The sequence below is a fragment of the Aquarana catesbeiana genome, linkage group LG06 (assembly GCF_042186555.1).
Source record: "Aquarana catesbeiana isolate 2022-GZ linkage group LG06, ASM4218655v1, whole genome shotgun sequence".
Taxonomy (NCBI): domain Eukaryota; kingdom Metazoa; phylum Chordata; class Amphibia; order Anura; family Ranidae; genus Aquarana; species Aquarana catesbeiana.
The window spans coordinates 250,108,214-250,125,495 of NC_133329.1; the positions used below are offsets into that span (position 1 = coordinate 250,108,214).

The window sequence follows — 17,282 nt, forward strand, 5'->3', positions numbered from 1 at the left end:
CCTTTTAATTTGTTAGTTATTTAAAGTCCATCTAAATCTACAAGTCCATCTAACACTACCCCCTCCACAGTTTCACTATGTTACTTTTCAGAGGTGGCTATGTTGTTCCTCCATAGCTACAGTAGGAAAGTAGTGCATGCACCCAAAGACAGGAAGTTTTACTGTCCGGATCACCAAAACGAATCCACTCTTATGTAAGACTTAGTAAATCAATACATGTCATTTTTGATCTAGGGTTTGAATACTCTTTAACAGTTTCAGACTACAGAGTCCTGAAGTCATCTATATCAGGGGTCTCCAAACTTTCTAAACAAAGGGCCAGTTTATTATCCTTCAGACTTTAGAGGAGCCGGGCTATGGTCAGTAGGAGTAGTAAATATTGAGGTGTGGGTAACAATGCCCCATCGTTGGTGTCAGTGGGACGAACAGTGCCACATTATTGGTGTCAGTGGGATCAATAGTGTCCCATCATTTGTGTCAGTGGGAGGAATAGTGTCCCGTCATTGGTGTCCGTGAGAGGAATAGTGCCCCATCATTGGTGTCAGTGGGAGGAGTAGTGCCCCGTTATTGATGTCAGTGGGAGGAATGGTGCCCCATCATTGGTGTCAGTGAGAGGAACAGTGCTCCATCATTAGTGTCAATGGGAGGAATAGTGTTCCATCGTTGGTGTCAGTGAGAGTAATTTAGCCCCATCATTGGTGTAAGTGGCAGGAACTATGCCCCATTGTTAATGTCAGTGGGAGAAATAGTGCCCCAAGGACCAGGTAAAAGCAAGCAAAGGGCCACATCTGGTCCCCCGGGCCGTAGTTTTGGAGACACTGGTCTACATCATTCTTAACTATGGACCTCTACTGTGGAGATGCTACAGTCATTAGACTTTAGATGACCCCTAACTGTTGATTCAAGTTAATGAGTAAGACTCATTAGAAGTAAGCTAATTAAGGGAGGACATATTTTGTAAATCTTTCATAAGTAGGCATGCACAATTAAACCGTAAAGAAGGTTAATGACTATATTGATCACTGAAGGCCACATTGGCTCCTAATCACATCCTGCATACACCCAAAATAATCATCCTTTCCTCATGAGTATCCATACAGGAACAATGCGAGAAACCTGCCAGCTAATTATAACACAATGCTCAGCATGGACTAATGTGATCTAATGATCTATCCCAAGGGGTCACCCACACGAATAGTCAGAGCCACAGATTTAGTATGAACGTAAGTAGCTTCTGAATGATGCCACCTGTATTTGAAAAGAGTGTCTGTGTATCTGATATATGAAAAATAATAAATATTCTTAAAAGGTGTCCTCATACTGTACACGTGATACATATATCCCACAGCCTGTGTCCTCTACATTTTAATAGCTGCATGTGCCAGGATATATCCATTCACTCTCCGTTGTTTTATTGCAGGACTAGTGTTGTACCATTTTTATCTCTGTTTATCCAGTGATATGTAAAAATATATAATAAAAACAACACTACACTTTCAAGTAAAATGAACCGTATTCACATATATTAAATAAAATACATGTTCTAACACTGTATTACTAAAACTATTTTATACCTAAAAAATAAAATTAAGATCATTTTACATTCTAAAATATTGCAAGCCCCCTTTATTAATTAGCGGGCGGTGCCATATAGTGAGTTTGACAGGAATGTGAATCCTTTCTCCGTTTTCAGTCCCATTTCATTACAAGTTTTTTCTTTTACCAGTTAAATCAGTCAGTAAGCTTTGGCTTGAAATTCACTAATATATTGCTGAGGCAACAATGGTAAAATGTTTAAGGCTTGTTTGTTTCTGTAGTAATCTTCCAGTCAGCTGACTTTGCAGTTATATTCCATCGTTTGGCTCAAGTTTGATCGTTCTTTTTTCTATGCTGCTTAAGGCTGCTTGTGAATAATCCCTCAGCATCGTATCTGGTGGTACATAAACATAAATATTCATTATTTTCAATCTGCTTCACCTCTCCCCTACATAATTCAATGACATACTACTCCAACCTGTTGAAAAGAATTGAGTCATACATTTCATTCTTTAGTGAAGAGATCTATTATTATTATTATACAGGATTTATATAGCGCCAAAAGTTTGTGCAACACTTTACAACACAAATTCGAAGAGGAACTTCAAAAATGAGTATACTGTATTTGCAGTGCACCATTTTACACAAATCAAAAATATTTACTTTAGTTTCATTTTATCACAGTTCAACTGTGTAAAGTGTGCTGGATATCCATTAGAAATTATAATCCCAGAGAGTTTCTGACTGCTGTGTACAGCAACAAGGGCACTGCAGCTGGCCAGCTTCATTAGCAGCAGAACATGAATGCTAGATTTGACCTGCAGCGCCAGCACCATCTAGGGGTGACATATGGTACCATGTCTTCACAGTCTGATGAAGATATTTTGTGCAAATACAGGAGGGGATTTACTAAAACTGGTGCACACAGGATCTGGTGCAGCTGTGCATAGTAACCAATCATCTTCTAACGTCAGCTTATTCAATTAAATACAATTCAATTGACACTAAGCCCACATCAGGGTGATTTGAAATGTCAAATCACATGCCGAATCGGTGCGACGCTGACTTTGCAGTGCAGCACCGATTCCCAAAAGTATTTCCTGTACTACTTTTGGCGACTTCTACAGAGATTTCAATAGACATCTGTGCAGGAACCCACACAGATGTCTCTGAAATCGCTCACGAATTTGGACTGACATGCGGGTATGAAACCATGCGAGTTCAGCTGAACTTGCACGATTTCTAACCCGCAACAATGTGAACCTCGGCTTAAACCGAGAAGCTGATTGGTTACTATGCAAAGCTGCACCAGTTTCTGTGTGCACCAGTTTTAGTAAATCTCCCCTACAGACATAACTTTTAACCTACAAGTAAAGTCTGCAATAGCTTTTTGCTCTGGTATTAAAATACAAACATACAGTACATATAAAAAAACAATATATATGGAGAGTTGAAAATCTGGTGCAGCTGTGCATGGTAGCCAAGCAGCTTCTAACTTCAGCTTGTTTAATTAATCTTTGACAAAAAACCTGGAAGCTGATTGGTTTCTTTGCAGAGCTGCACCAACTTTGCAATGTTCTGTTTTAGTAAGTCAACCTCAGGGTGTCTTCATAGTCATAACAACTTGGGTTATGCTGGCATCTTTAGATGAATTGACATTGACCAAAAAAGGCAGGAATTCCCCACCCAGACATAACCCTGCCTAGCCCAGCCCCAGTTTTGTAGCAAGCAATTAGGAAAAGACAAAGAGGGGATGGATCCCTGTGTCCTGTGATATACTACTGTGATATACTACTAAGAGTTTTACAGGTAAACCAAAATCCTAATTGTTCATCAGAGGACACAGGGTACTTTATATTCATGACTACTTGGGACCAAAGCACTGAACATGAGGGGTGGGCAACACAGAAACAATGCCAACATGCCCAAAGACAGAATTGAAGAAAACCTCACTGCAAAGCAGCCTACAAGGCTTTTCGCCCAAACCTGGCATCCTCCGAGCCGTAATGATCTACCTGGTTGAACACGTGAACAGAAGGCCAGGTAGCAGAACAACAGAAATGTGATGGTGATGCGCCCAGATAGTATTGACACTCCGGGAAAGAGCCTTGACAGGGAGAGGAGAAACTTTCTATGACTGCACTCTGAGAGCAGCACCCTGAAAGAAGACAATCCTCCAAAGTTCTTGGATGCTGATTGGCAACCTCGTTCCCCTGACAACCACACTCCCTGAACTGAGAGGCTTTCCAAAACACCTCCCCAGAATGGCTGGCATTCATCATTAATACCTTCCAATTTTTTGGGTATTGATCCTCTGGGTTTTACTCCTAGATTGTAAACTCTAACGAGCAGGGTTCTGATTCCCAATAAAATAGTATAGTGCAGCGCTAATGCAATGAAAAAAACAGTGAAGATATCCCAAGGAGAAGTTGGGGTATATATAAGTGCAAATACAATAATATTATTAAACCACAATATTGTTGAAGTGTAGATCAACAGTGATAGTGTATATAAAGTGCATATAGTCCATATATGACATCAACATGGTGACTGTAAATGAATGTGAACTGGTTGTCTGTAGATAATCCACCGCCATAAGGAAAGAGGCTTACCAGACAGGTTTGGATAAAATCAAAGCAACGCAGTGGCATCAGCAGAGCCCGTCCCAACGTTTCGTCCTAATAAGGCATCCTCAGGGGGACGAAACATCGGGACGGGCTCTGCTGATGCCACTGCGTTGCTTTGATTTTATCCAAACGCTTTTAATGTCTTCTCAAATGTGAGTGACCATTTTAACATTTTCAATAAATGTTTTACATATAAACGGAATCTCACTATGTGGCCCAATTTTTTCTCCTTTTGCCATATGTCACACTGAGAGGAACTGCTCATGAATTCCGGTTGCTTTTCATATGGTGGATACTCACTGATGTCACAATTGTCACAGGACCACATCCGATTCGGTCTAGATTAGAAGTCGTGGTTGCTGTACCTCCTTGGGTGTGTTACACAAAAAGCTTGGTTGACTCATCAGGCACACGCCTTGTTGGGTTCAACCTGTCTGGTAAGCCTCTTTCCTTACGGTGGTGGATTATCTACAGACAACCAGTTCACATTCATTTACAGTCACCATGTTGATGTCATATATGGACTATATGCACTTTATTTATACTATCACTGTTGATCTACACTTCAACAATATTGTGGTTTAATAATATTATTGTATTTGCACTTATATATACCCCATTTTCTCCTTGGGATATCTTCACTGTTTTTTTTATTGCATTAGCGCTGCACTATACTATTTTATTTGGTTTACTTTTTCACAGACTATTTGATGTGCTGGCAGCTACTATTTTTTGTTTAAGACAGCGCGGTTTCCTTCACATTTTTTATACACAGGGTTCTGATTCCTCCTGTATTGAATTGTAGTGTAATTGTACTGTCAGCCCTAATGTTGAAAAGCGCTGCGTAAACTGTCGGCGCTATATAAATCCTGTATAATAATAATAATATTCCCTGGCTTGGAGCATATGCTTTGCACAGCCACTGCAGGTTGCAGAGTTACCTGTAGTCTACTTGAGAAGGATGCCTAAAGAGGGCCTCTAACCAATTATCTGTGGGGTCATTAAAGACCAGGACCTCATCCAGGCGGACCATCAGGACCATATTAAAGTAGAAAATAACCAGATCAACAGCCAGAGTGCTCCCTTTCTTATAGAATTCCTCTTCTATAGGGTACTGCTGAGTGAAACGCTTTGGAAGTGAAACTGCACAAATCACTTCCTGCAAGTGAGAGTGCACTGGAAAGGACTTGAGATTCTTGGCAGCCACCAGGACCCAAACCCTTGACTTTTGGAGAAGAGGATTTTGGCAATGTCAACTTCAAGTTTGTACTACGTTCATTATGAAGCCCAATAAGGTCTTTTCTGTCCGATACAACACCAGATTCTGGAATTCCTCCTGGGAGGATTAATTTATGGCAGATTCCTTTTCCTCAACAGCTTTCTTCTTTTCCTCATCTTGTCGGATGTGCCTCCGATGCTTCATCCTCCCGCAAAATTGGCACGGGAAGGGGAGCTCCCATGCTTGCATTCCATCCTTTTGTTTTTCAACAGAACAAGTTGGCTTGCAGATGTAGCAGTTAAGAGGGTTGAAACATACCATTTAACAATGACAAGGGTGCTTACAATGACCAGCTTATATTTATTTATGTACAACCTTTATTCCAAAAGGAGCAAAACTGGCTGTAAATGTAAACTGGAGTTTTCCTTCACTTTGTTAGTGTATTTAAATCTGCTAGTACATAACAACTCCCCCAGACTGGTAATGCTGCTGTTCAAAGGTCTCCTTCATCCAGAGTGTAGCACTTTCATACAGGAGGGGTGTTACTGGCCAGATCCCCAGGTGAAAACAAAGGGGAAAAGCCTATAAAAGAAAACAAATGCAGCCACCACATCTAAAGATTGGTAAGCTGCAATATATTACATTTTTGGTTTTGGGTTTATTATTGCTTTTAAAAAAATGTAAAAAAAAAAAATTGTAGGTAACATGAAAGACACTAGATATTCATGGTGAAAGGAGCAAGTTTAAATAGTCTGGTCAGCATACATCGTTTGAGTTATTGAATCAATTAAATATGCCTCAGACTGTCTGCGTCCAAGGTCATACGTCTGTACATGACATGCACGTGTATACGCAAGTACCAGCATATACCCGCATACAGTCATTGATTTCTATTGGCGGCTGTATGCAGCACCCCTGGCTCTCAGGCAGGGAAATATGCCAGAATTTTACATCATAGAAAACAAGTCTCATGTGCATGGCCTAAATCTTTCTACTCACCAACAGATGGTGTAGCATGGCTGTGCTGATCTGTCATTGTCACTTGTTTTTTCTCTTTCCAGCAGCCACATGCTGTACTTTCTGAGGTGGCAAAGCTAATACCATCAGTCCTGGTATCTGTGTTTTTTTTAAAGGAAAACACACAAAAGAAAGATAGCTATTACATATAAAAAAAGTCTACTCTTAATAATAAAACTATAAAATATAGCTAAAGCCAAAACATTGTTTTAGTTTTGATATGGAGAATGATTAAATATTTATTTATGTTTTTTTTTTTTCCAGGCGACAACTGCAAAAGTTTGGATTGGCTATCACTTTCTGTCCCAGTGATGGGGTAAATCTCTCCAGCTGGGACACAGATAGCATTAAAATGCTTACTGGTGATTTAACCCCCTACCGCTCTATCCAAAACTCAAGCAAGGCTTTGGCTTTAGATATACTTCTTTTTAACTCTGTTGATTGTACTAAAACTATTGTACTAAAACAGTTGTACAATATCACAATATAACATTTACAGCTACAGCATCAGACCAATTCTGCACCAATGGGTGACCACGTGTCCAAGATTGCCCAGGACAGTCCAGCATTTTGTGAAAAAGTATATCAGCGCACATATGACACAAAAATAACTAAAGCAGCTAAGCACCAGGGTCAAACGATCAAATCCCTCCAGATAAATAAATAGAAAGGTGCAGCGCTAAATCAATAAAATGACCATAGAGAAATGTATAATAACTAAATCACAAAGGAAGCACAGGAAATGTCCAATAATAAAATGTCCAAATATGCAGAAATGAATCCACCAGGAATGTGATGATCACAGCAAACAATTGTGACTGATACTGGAACCCTTCACCATAAACCGAATGGCCTCTCACCTGGTCCCAAAGATAAATCAGGCAATCTTATAAGGTCAGCAGATAACAAGGATCTTAAAAGCAGGGGACTCCTCCGGATGACCAGGTGGCAGGTGGATATCGTTACCATGAAATCACAAAAGGTGCAGACATAGTGCTCTCCGTATGTAACAGTTTATTATAAAATAAATAAAATCAAACTTACATAACAAGCACTTCTCAAGTGCCAGAAAACGAACATGGGAACACAGCAGAGTGTGTACGAGCGGTGGAGCATGCGCAGTAGCCGCGGATGACGTCACGACGTCACGTTCTGGACGCGTTGCGTCCCAGTGGGCGGGGACTTCCTCAGCAGATGTCGTGACTACGTGGGCACCCGCGCTATAAGGAGGTGAGTTGTTATGGCAACACCAAAACAACTACGAATGACGTGTACCAAATGTGGGCAGGCTCCGGAAGTGTCTCCACACACATCATTCCGAGCAAATACAGCCCAGTTAGGTATTAAAAAGGCTCAAAGCTGCACATGATATAAAATTAAAACAGGACTATAAGAAAACAAGTAAAAACTGGTGTTAGCACAAGACACACATAAAGTGTAGTCTTGAGAGAACAGTGACAAACACCATAATACATAAAATGAATAAAATGAATAAAAGAATAACCGTCATCCGCGACCACCGACTGCTCACCAACATGATAAAATAAAATAAAACTATCATTACCATCACAGAACTTCCCGTTATACAGATTATCAAAAAAACTTTATCGATCAGATATGAAACAATTGGTATCGAATTCTACATTTAACCCGTCGGGGGACATAACCCCAGTCTCATAAATCCAGTGGGATTCTCTTTTACTAAGTTGCCGGATGAAATTACCCCCTCTCCAGTGCTTTGTAACCCTTTCAATGCCCCAGAATTTTAAACACTTAGGGTTTTGCTGGTGGAAGATCTTAAAATGTCTGGACACGTTATGGGTCTTAAGACCTTTCTTTATATTATTAACGTGTTCAGCCAATCTAACATGTAAGGGTCTTGACGTTCTTCCAACATACTGTAGACCACAGCTACACTCCAGCATGTAGACCACCCCAATAGTGTCACATGTGATTAGCTGTTTAATCCCATACTCCCTGTTAGTGACCGAGGCCAAGAATTTTTTTCTTTTTTTGATGTTTCCCTTGGCGTGCTTACAGGGGACACATCTACCACAAGCGTAAAAACCTCCCAAGAAGGAAAAAAGCTTATCTGAGGTAGGTACTGGGGGGTTAAGGACACTGGGTGCCAAACGATCCCTAAGTGTAGGGGCTTTTTTGTATATAAACTGAGGTCTATCAGGTAGTATAGGACCTAAAACTCTGTCTTGTTTCAGAATAGCCCAATTTTTTTGAATAATTTTCTCAAATTTCCGGTATTGTATATTATAATCCAATATTTTAAAATCCATTTTAAAATTGTGGCTATCACCAGCAGGGGGTTTGGAGGTATTGGCAATGAGTTCATTTCTCTCCATTAACATGATTTTAGATACCTCTTCATCTAGTGAAGCCCTATTGTACCCCTTCTGTTCAAATCTAGAGGTGAGGACCTCAGACTGACTAACAAAATCCTCCACAGTGGTACAATTACGACGCAGTCTAATATATTGACCCCTGGGAATGTTGCACAACCAAGAGCTGTGATGGCAACTCCCCAGGGGAATATAAGAATTGCGGTCGGTGGGCTTAAAATAGTTAGTAAGAGAAAACTTATCATGTGAGATACTGATGGATAAATCCAAAAACACTACCTTTTCAGAGCTGATGGTCCATGTGAGAGATATATTTCTGGAGTTGTTATTTAATGATTGAATGAAGTCATCCAACCTGGATCTCTCACCATTCCAGATTAAGATGAGATCATCAATGAATCTCCTGTAGCACAACAGCTCAGGGGGGCGATGGAGAAAGACCGCCTCATCCTCCCAGTGGGCCATAAAAATATTGGCCACACTGGGAGCAAAGCGGGCCCCCATAGCAACACCCCTGGTCTGCAGATAAAATGCTCTGTTATACCAGAAATAGTTCCTCTTGAGGCAGAAGTCCAAGCAACTCAAGAGGAATTCCTGGTGGCCACCAGATAGGGAAGACGAAGCTAATGCCCATTCAATTGAGGTCATGGCATCCTCCTGGCCAATAATGGTATACAGGGAACCTACGTCCGCTGTTACCAAAAATGTTGAAGGCGAGCATTTCAAAGTTTCAAGGATCTGAATAATATGTTTTGTGTCCTTCAAAAATGCTGGAGTTTGCATAACTAAGGGCTGCAAAAAAAAGTCGATATATTGTCCCAACCTGGCGGATACAGAATCGATCCCATTAACAATGGGTCGTCCAGGAGGGTTGACCGTGTCTTTATGAATTTTTGGTAAGAAATATATGACGGGTGTTCGACAAAATAAAGGATCTAAGTATAAGGCCTCTTTCTTATTAAGGATCCTACGGTCTTTACCGTCCTCAATAATACTGTGCAACTCGTCCTTAAAAGATAACATGGGGTCTTTGTTAAGGATGTGATAAGTGTCACGGTCAGACAAAAGGCGGGACATTTCATTTTGGTAATATTCCTTACTTAGAATAACCAGCCCCCCTCCTTTATCCGCCGGACGAATCACAATGTCCTTTCGTTCGGTTAAAGATTTTATTCCCCGTTTGATAAACAATGGATCAGATACTTTTTTAATATGTAACTTCTCCAAATCTTTGGAGACCATATTTTTAAAAACATCTAAATGTTTATTATCTGAAATTTGAGGGTTAAATGTAGATCTGTTACGCAAAGTGGAGTAATTCTGTCCGGAGGGCCTGGGCCCTTGAGAAGGATGGGATAAAAAATATTTTTTCATATTTAATGTTCTGATGTATTTTTGAATACTAACATAAACACTGAATTTGTTGAGATTTTTTATGGGTGCGAATTTCAAACCACGATCAAGGACTTTAACTTCATCGTCACTAAGATCAACATGACTGAGATTATAAATCCCTAAACCTGATGTGGCTTGGATTTTTTGTACTCGCTTCCCCCCTCTGCTTCCTCTCTTTGTTTTCGCTTTAGGGGGGGGTTTGGATTTGATGGTGTGTGTGGTACCCGGTGTTTCCAGGGTTCCCCTTGGGCAACCGGATACTGTACTGGGGGGTATCTCGGTGCCCCCCGTTGCCCTAAAAAATCATCATTATTGTAATGGTGATTATATTCTGTGAGCGGTGCATACTTATTCTGTGTGGTGATAGGCCTATCATACACAGGGTAAGGACTATTTCTGACCTGACACTCTCTTCTATCATTTAGATGACTGTTCCTATAAGGAGGGGGGTCAGGGAAGGGAGGGCCCCTCGGGTTCTGTGGTTGTTGAGTATATGGCCTGGAGCTTCCTCCTCTTCCTCTTCCCTTTGAGTTTTTCCCTCTTTTATTATTAACTTTCCTGAAACCATTATGATTATGGTGGGGTTGGGGTTCAGTGGGGTAGGGGAGGTCATACTCATAAACAGGATTCACTCTGGGAGTATTGAAAGGAGCAGTTTCAGTATTCAGTTGGGAAGTTTGAGAATTAGGGGCAGTGTCCTCTACTGTGGGAGTATTTTGCCATTTAAAAATCACCCCTCCATTAAAATCATCAAAATCCCTAATAAATTTTTTCTTTTTCTTATTCTGCGTCTCTAGGTCCCATTTTGCAAGTTTATTTTTGAGTTCACCTGATAGTCTCAAGAATTCTTCACTGTCTTTAGAGGCTTCAATAGTTTGAGTGATCTCCCCAATTTGAGAATCAAGAGCTGACATTCTTTTCCTCTTACGTATTAGGAGAAATTCCAATAGTTCAAAACCTCTCTTGATAAAAAAATCGCTCCATTCTGACATGGACTGAACGTCCGTGAGCCCATCATTAGGGGGTAAATCCCACCTTAACCGTCTCGGAATCAGTCTGGCAGCCAAATATTGCTCAAAAGAGGTGATGTCCCACCATGTTTTAATTTTTTTCTCATAAATGTAACCTAGTTTTCTAAACAATTGAGGGAGATCATTGCGGGACTCAAACGTGGGATTCCTAGAGAATACTTCATTAATCTTAATATCTCTTTGGTCAAAATACCTAAAAACATCCATACTGCAGCTAGATATATGAGCGTTGTGAATAGGCTAAAATGTGAAAAAGTATATCAGCGCACATATGACACAAAAATAACTAAAGCAGCTAAGCACCAGGGTCAAACGATCAAATCCCTCCAGATAAATAAATAGAAAGGTGCAGCGCTAAATCAATAAAATGACCATAGAGAAATGTATAATAACTAAATCACAAAGGAAGCACAGGAAATGTCCAATAATAAAATGTCCAAATATGCAGAAATGAATCCACCAGGAATGTGATGATCACAGCAAACAATTGTGACTGATACTGGAACCCTTCACCATAAACCGAATGGCCTCTCACCTGGTCCCAAAGATAAATCAGGCAATCTTATAAGGTCAGCAGATAACAAGGATCTTAAAAGCAGGGGACTCCTCCGGATGACCAGGTGGCAGGTGGATATCGTTACCATGAAATCACAAAAGGTGCAGACATAGTGCTCTCCGTATGTAACAGTTTATTATAAAATAAATAAAATCAAACTTACATAACAAGCACTTCTCAAGTGCCAGAAAACGAACATGGGAACACAGCAGAGTGTGTACGAGCGGTGGAGCATGCGCAGTAGCCGCGGATGACGTCACGACGTCACGTTCTGGACGCGTTGCGTCCCAGTGGGCGGGGACTTCCTCAGCAGATGTCGTGACTACGTGGGCACCCGCGCTATAAGGAGGTGAGTTGTTATGGCAACACCAAAACAACTACGAATGACGTGTACCAAATGTGGGCAGGCTCCGGAAGTGTCTCCACACACATCATTCCGAGCAAATACAGCCCAGTTAGGTATTAAAAAGGCTCAAAGCTGCACATGATATAAAATTAAAACAGGACTATAAGAAAACAAGTAAAAACTGGTGTTAGCACAAGACACACATAAAGTGTAGTCTTGAGAGAACAGTGACAAACACCATAATACATAAAATGAATAAAATGAATAAAAGAATAACCGTCATCCGCGACCACCGACTGCTCACCAACATGATAAAATAAAATAAAACTATCATTACCATCACAGAACTTCCCGTTATACAGATTATCAAAAAAACTTTATCGATCAGATATGAAACAATTGGTATCGAATTCTACATTTAACCCGTCGGGGGACATAACCCCAGTCTCATAAATCCAGTGGGATTCTCTTTTACTAAGTTGCCGGATGAAATTACCCCCTCTCCAGTGCTTTGTAACCCTTTCAATGATAGTTGTAATGATAGTTTTATTTTATTTTATCATGTTGGTGAGCAGTCGGTGGTCGCGGATGACGGTTATCATTCTTTTATTCATTTTATTCATTTTATGTATTATGGTGTTTGTCACTGTTCTCTCAAGACTACACTTTATGTGTGTCTTGTGCTAACACCAGTTTTTACTTGTTTTCTTATAGTCCTGTTTTAATTTTATATCATGTGCAGCTTTGAGCCTTTTTAATACCTAACTGGGCTGTATTTGCTCGGAATGATGTGTGTGGAGACACTTCCGGAGCCTGCCCACATTTGGTACACGTCATTCGTAGTTGTTTTGGTGTTGCCATAACAACTCACCTCCTTATAGCGCGGGTGCCCACGTAGTCACGACATCTGCTGAGGAAGTCCCCGCCCACTGGGACGCAACGCGTCCAGAACGTGACGTCGTGACGTCATCCGCGGCTACTGCGCATGCTCCACCGCTCGTACACACTCTGCTGTGTTCCCATGTTCGTTTTCTGGCACTTGAGAAGTGCTTGTTATGTAAGTTTGATTTTATTTATTTTATAATAAACTGTTACATACGGAGAGTACTATGTCTGCACCTTTTGTGATTTCATGGTAACAATATCCACCTGCCACCTGGTCATCCGGAGGAGTCCCCTGCTTTTAAGATCCTTGTTATCTGCTGACCTTATAAGATTGCCTGATTTATCTTTGGGACCAGGTGAGAGGCCATTCGGTTTATGGTGAAGGGTTCCAGTATCAGTCACAATTGTTTGCTGTGATCATCACATTCCTGGTGGATTCATTTCTGCATATTTGGACATTTTATTATTGGACATTTCCTGTGCTTCCTTTGTGATTTAGTTATTATACATTTCTCTATGGTCATTTTATTGATTTAGCGCTGCACCTTTCTATTTATTAGTCCAGCATTTTGCAGGTTTGTCCCAGGTCCCCGGCACCCTAATCCTGGGACAATACAGTGTCCCAGGAACAGCCCAGCAAGATGGACGCTTGACCAGGAGCTCCTCACGACCACTGAAAGACCCATCACCTACCGGAGCCAACAGTGCCGCTAGACTGCCACAGACACCACCCATGGACACAGTACACAGCCGAGCATGCCCCAAAGATGGATGGAAGCGCCACAACCCCGTATGCACTCGGGCTTCTTCCCGCCGGTCTACCAAGATGGCGGCTACAACCATGTCACTCGGCCTGCGGCCAGCCCTCTAGTGCATGCCTCTGCAGCTTTTTGCCTCGGCCAGCGTGGCCGCCGCTGGTGACATGAATTGCTCAGGCTCATCCACTTCTACCTTTTCAAGCCCAGCAAAGTCTAAACCCCGCAGGGATCCATCCCCACTAAGCGAGGATGCCATGCAGGACGAGGTAGGAGCATATACTGCAGCACCAGCACCAAGGCCTCTATCAGGCATTATAGCTGCTTTTCCCACATCTGGCCAGCCAGTGTCAGATACAGTATTAAAAGATACGCTGCTCTCCCTTAGAGTGTCCCTGCAGGCTGACCTGATGAACTGTATAGCACAACAAAAAGCAGATATTCATGACCTGAGTGACCGGGTTGACCATGTAGAGAACTCCACCATTTCCTGTAGTATGTATGCAGTCTCTGACCATCTCCTGTAGAATGCCCGCAGTCTCTGACCGTCTCCTGTAGTATGCCTGCAGTCTCTGACCGTCTCCTGTAGTATGCCCGCAGTCTCTGACCGTCTCCTGTAGTATGCCCGCAGTCTCTGACTGTCTCCTGTAGTATGCCCGCAGTCTCTGACCGTCTCCTGTAGTATGCCCGCAGTCTCTGACTGTCTCCTGTAGTATGTCCGCAGTCTTCGACCGACACCTAACAAACCTGCTTTGCTCTCGAGCACGGCCACCCGCCAACTGCATTGTAAGCGGAGTGACATTTCTTAAATATGTAAGGGACAGGGCCATCTGGCAAAGTCACATGGTGGCACCGCCCCCTTGTGAGGTCACTGACCGGTTCATGCTAGAGGTTATTATACACATTTATTTTTTTTTTATTTCACACTTCCCCTTTAAAAATAGGAAACTTCTCCATGTGTTCGGTACTACAGACTAGTGCAGGTCTCTCTGCACTCTCTATCTCTGCTGCTTTTTTTAAATCAGATTTTATTTATGAAAGGCATTTTACTGAAGTTTACATAGAAACATGCTCCCTTAAAGGGCAGAGAGAAAAATCAATGTACAGCTAAATGTTCAAACAGTTCCTCCAGAAAGTATAAAATACAATACAGTGATTAGATGAAAAAGAGAGCCATCCGGACCAGTAAAGAAAGACATGGTAATCAGGCATTCAGCCTAAAGATGGACAAAAACTGTCCAGAGGGACCATATGGAACTAACCATTCAGATAGCATTGCAAAGAAAAGAAGTATGCTACTCAAATGATATACACCTATTGTGTTCAGTGATCCTTTCAAGTGAGGGTGGACTGGGTAAGGTCCACTTTAAAGCTATTATCCTGTGTCCAGGAAAAAAATCTAGCGATTCCTACAGCCAGTTATTCATCCATAAGCGAAGAGTCAAAATAGCCCAATATAGGTGAGAAGGTCACACACCTGCTGTTAAACTTGAGTTTAAATAACACATTTTTTGGCTGTGCTTGGCATTGTTTGGTATATTTTGATATAAAGCCAAGTTAAAGTGGTTGTAAAGCCACTATAGTATATCATACCATCCCCTCTGTTAAATAACGATATGTGTGCCAATGTCTATGCTATATAAAAAGATGCCAATTTCTACCTTTATATCAGAGCGTCTCCTGGTGCTCACGTGACTCCTCGTCTCTCTCCTCTCCCAGGCTGACAGTGGGAGGGGCAGAAAACTCCCGCTGACATCGGCCGGGGAAGAGGGGAGGAGAGAGCCGAGCAGTCACGTGAGCGCCAGGAGGCACTCTGATATAAGGTAGAAATGGAAAGTAAACTATTTGTTATTCTGCTGTGTCTGAGATGTTATTAAGAAATGTATTAAGATTTAGCCCGGGTTCACACCTATGCGAATTAGATGTGCGTTTCCGCACATCTAATTCGCATAGCAGGAGAATGTGACTGGCTCCCTATGGAGCCGGTTCACATATCTCCGGGGCGGCTGTGGTGCGCACTGCACAAAAACGCTGTGCGTCTTTGGCTGCGTTTCAGGGCCGAATTCAGGCATAGAATCGGCCCTGATTCGTCCCTGAAACGGTGAACAGGGACGCACAGCGCTCCTGTGCGGTCCTCAGCGAATTATGGTGTGAACCCGGGCTTACAAACTTCCAGATCCATACGCCTGGACCAAACATGGTATTAAAGTGGGGTTCCACCCAAAAAAACAAAAATACCTGAAAAATTCTAAAAAAAAAAAACAAAAAAACATTTGGATATATTTTTTTTTTTTTTACTTACCTCTAAATGCCTGTTGCTAGGTGGTCCCTTGTAGTCTGCCTCTTCCTTTGCCTGGGCTGGTGACATCACTTCCCCCTCGGCACAGGAAGGGCTCGGCTCTGCTCCCTCCCTCCTGTCAATCATCTAGGACCCATTACAGGTCCCAGGTGATTGAGCGGCCAATCACAGCTCGCGGCGCCGCTCGCGCATGCGCAGTGGGTGCCAGGCTGTGAAGCCACAGCCCGGCGCCCTCAGTTGAAATGCCGACGAGTGGAGGGGGGGGGGGACGAGCGGGGCTTCGATCCCCCGCATCGCTGGACCCAGGGACAGGTAAGTGTCCAATTAAAAGTCAGCAGCTGCAGTATTTGTAGCTGCTGACTTTTCATTTCTTTTTTTTTTAATGGACCCCCTGGGTGGAACTCCTCTTTAAGTTAATTTCACAAGTGGTGTCACAACATTTGATAATTTCCTTACCACAACTCACCTTTTTACCACTTACAGCTCTCCCATACTTTCAGTGCCCAATTTCCTGAAACCTCCTGTGTGGTTGTCCAATCGGAATTGTAACAAGTACTCCGTACGGAGTGTGGTGAGAAACCTGCCTGACATCTATATTCTCACTTTATTTTTGTGTCCCTGCCCCCCCTTAAGGGTCTGTGGACTCCCTGGCAACGTGACATTCCCACATTGGACAACAATGATTGGGATGATGTCTGGGATTTCCCTTTTCAGTCACTGGTTTCAATACGAGACCGCCTTGTACAGTTTAAAATTGTACACAGAGCCTATTTCACCCTCATAGACTCCACATGATGAACTCAGACATCTCACCAAAATATTGGAGATGTGGTTCCTCTCCGGGGGATTTCTCCCACATGTTCTGGCACTGCCCTAAGGCTGCAGTCCTTTGGAAACAAGTGCTTGTTCTGATTGGCCTAGTCACTTCTATCTCAATACAACCCTCTATGGAAGTATGTTTACTGGGGCTTGTTGAAGCTTTAGCACCGACTGTAGCTAGGAGAACGCTGATTAGCTTGCTTTTTTTTTACGCAATAAAGACTATTGCGATGCAGTGGAGAAAACCTTCTTTCCCTTCTCTCTCCAAGTGGAAACAATTAGTGAACAGTAGCCTTCCCTTATACAAAGACGCATATATTAATAGAGGTTGCCCCATGAAGTTTGACAAAGTCCCTGGTTAGAGGAACCTTTGATTGCTTTGACTGTATAGTAAGACACTTCATGATCGAGTGCTCTAGACAGTCATGATTCAATGTAAGCCC

The 17,282-nt window shown here is 42.1% G+C and overlaps 1 protein-coding gene across 2 annotated transcripts in view; it reads right to left on the reverse strand.

Annotated features, from left to right (window-relative positions):
- Window positions 1-1,501: 1,501 nt before the first annotated feature.
- The window catches only part of NAB1 (NGFI-A binding protein 1), a 64,839-nt gene continuing 49,058 nt past the window's right edge, over window positions 1,502-17,282 (reverse strand). Inside the window, exons 8-9 of one of the 2 annotated variants that reach the window (XM_073633170.1) lie at window positions 6,382-6,498; window positions 1,502-1,930 (exon numbers count right to left, since the gene is read on the reverse strand). In XM_073633170.1, the coding sequence (XP_073489271.1) occupies window positions 1,845-1,930; window positions 6,382-6,498 (203 nt within the window). In that variant the 3' untranslated portion in view covers window positions 1,502-1,844. The remainder of the gene's footprint in view (window positions 1,931-6,381; window positions 6,499-17,282) is intronic. The other variant, XM_073633171.1, reaches the window with a different exon arrangement.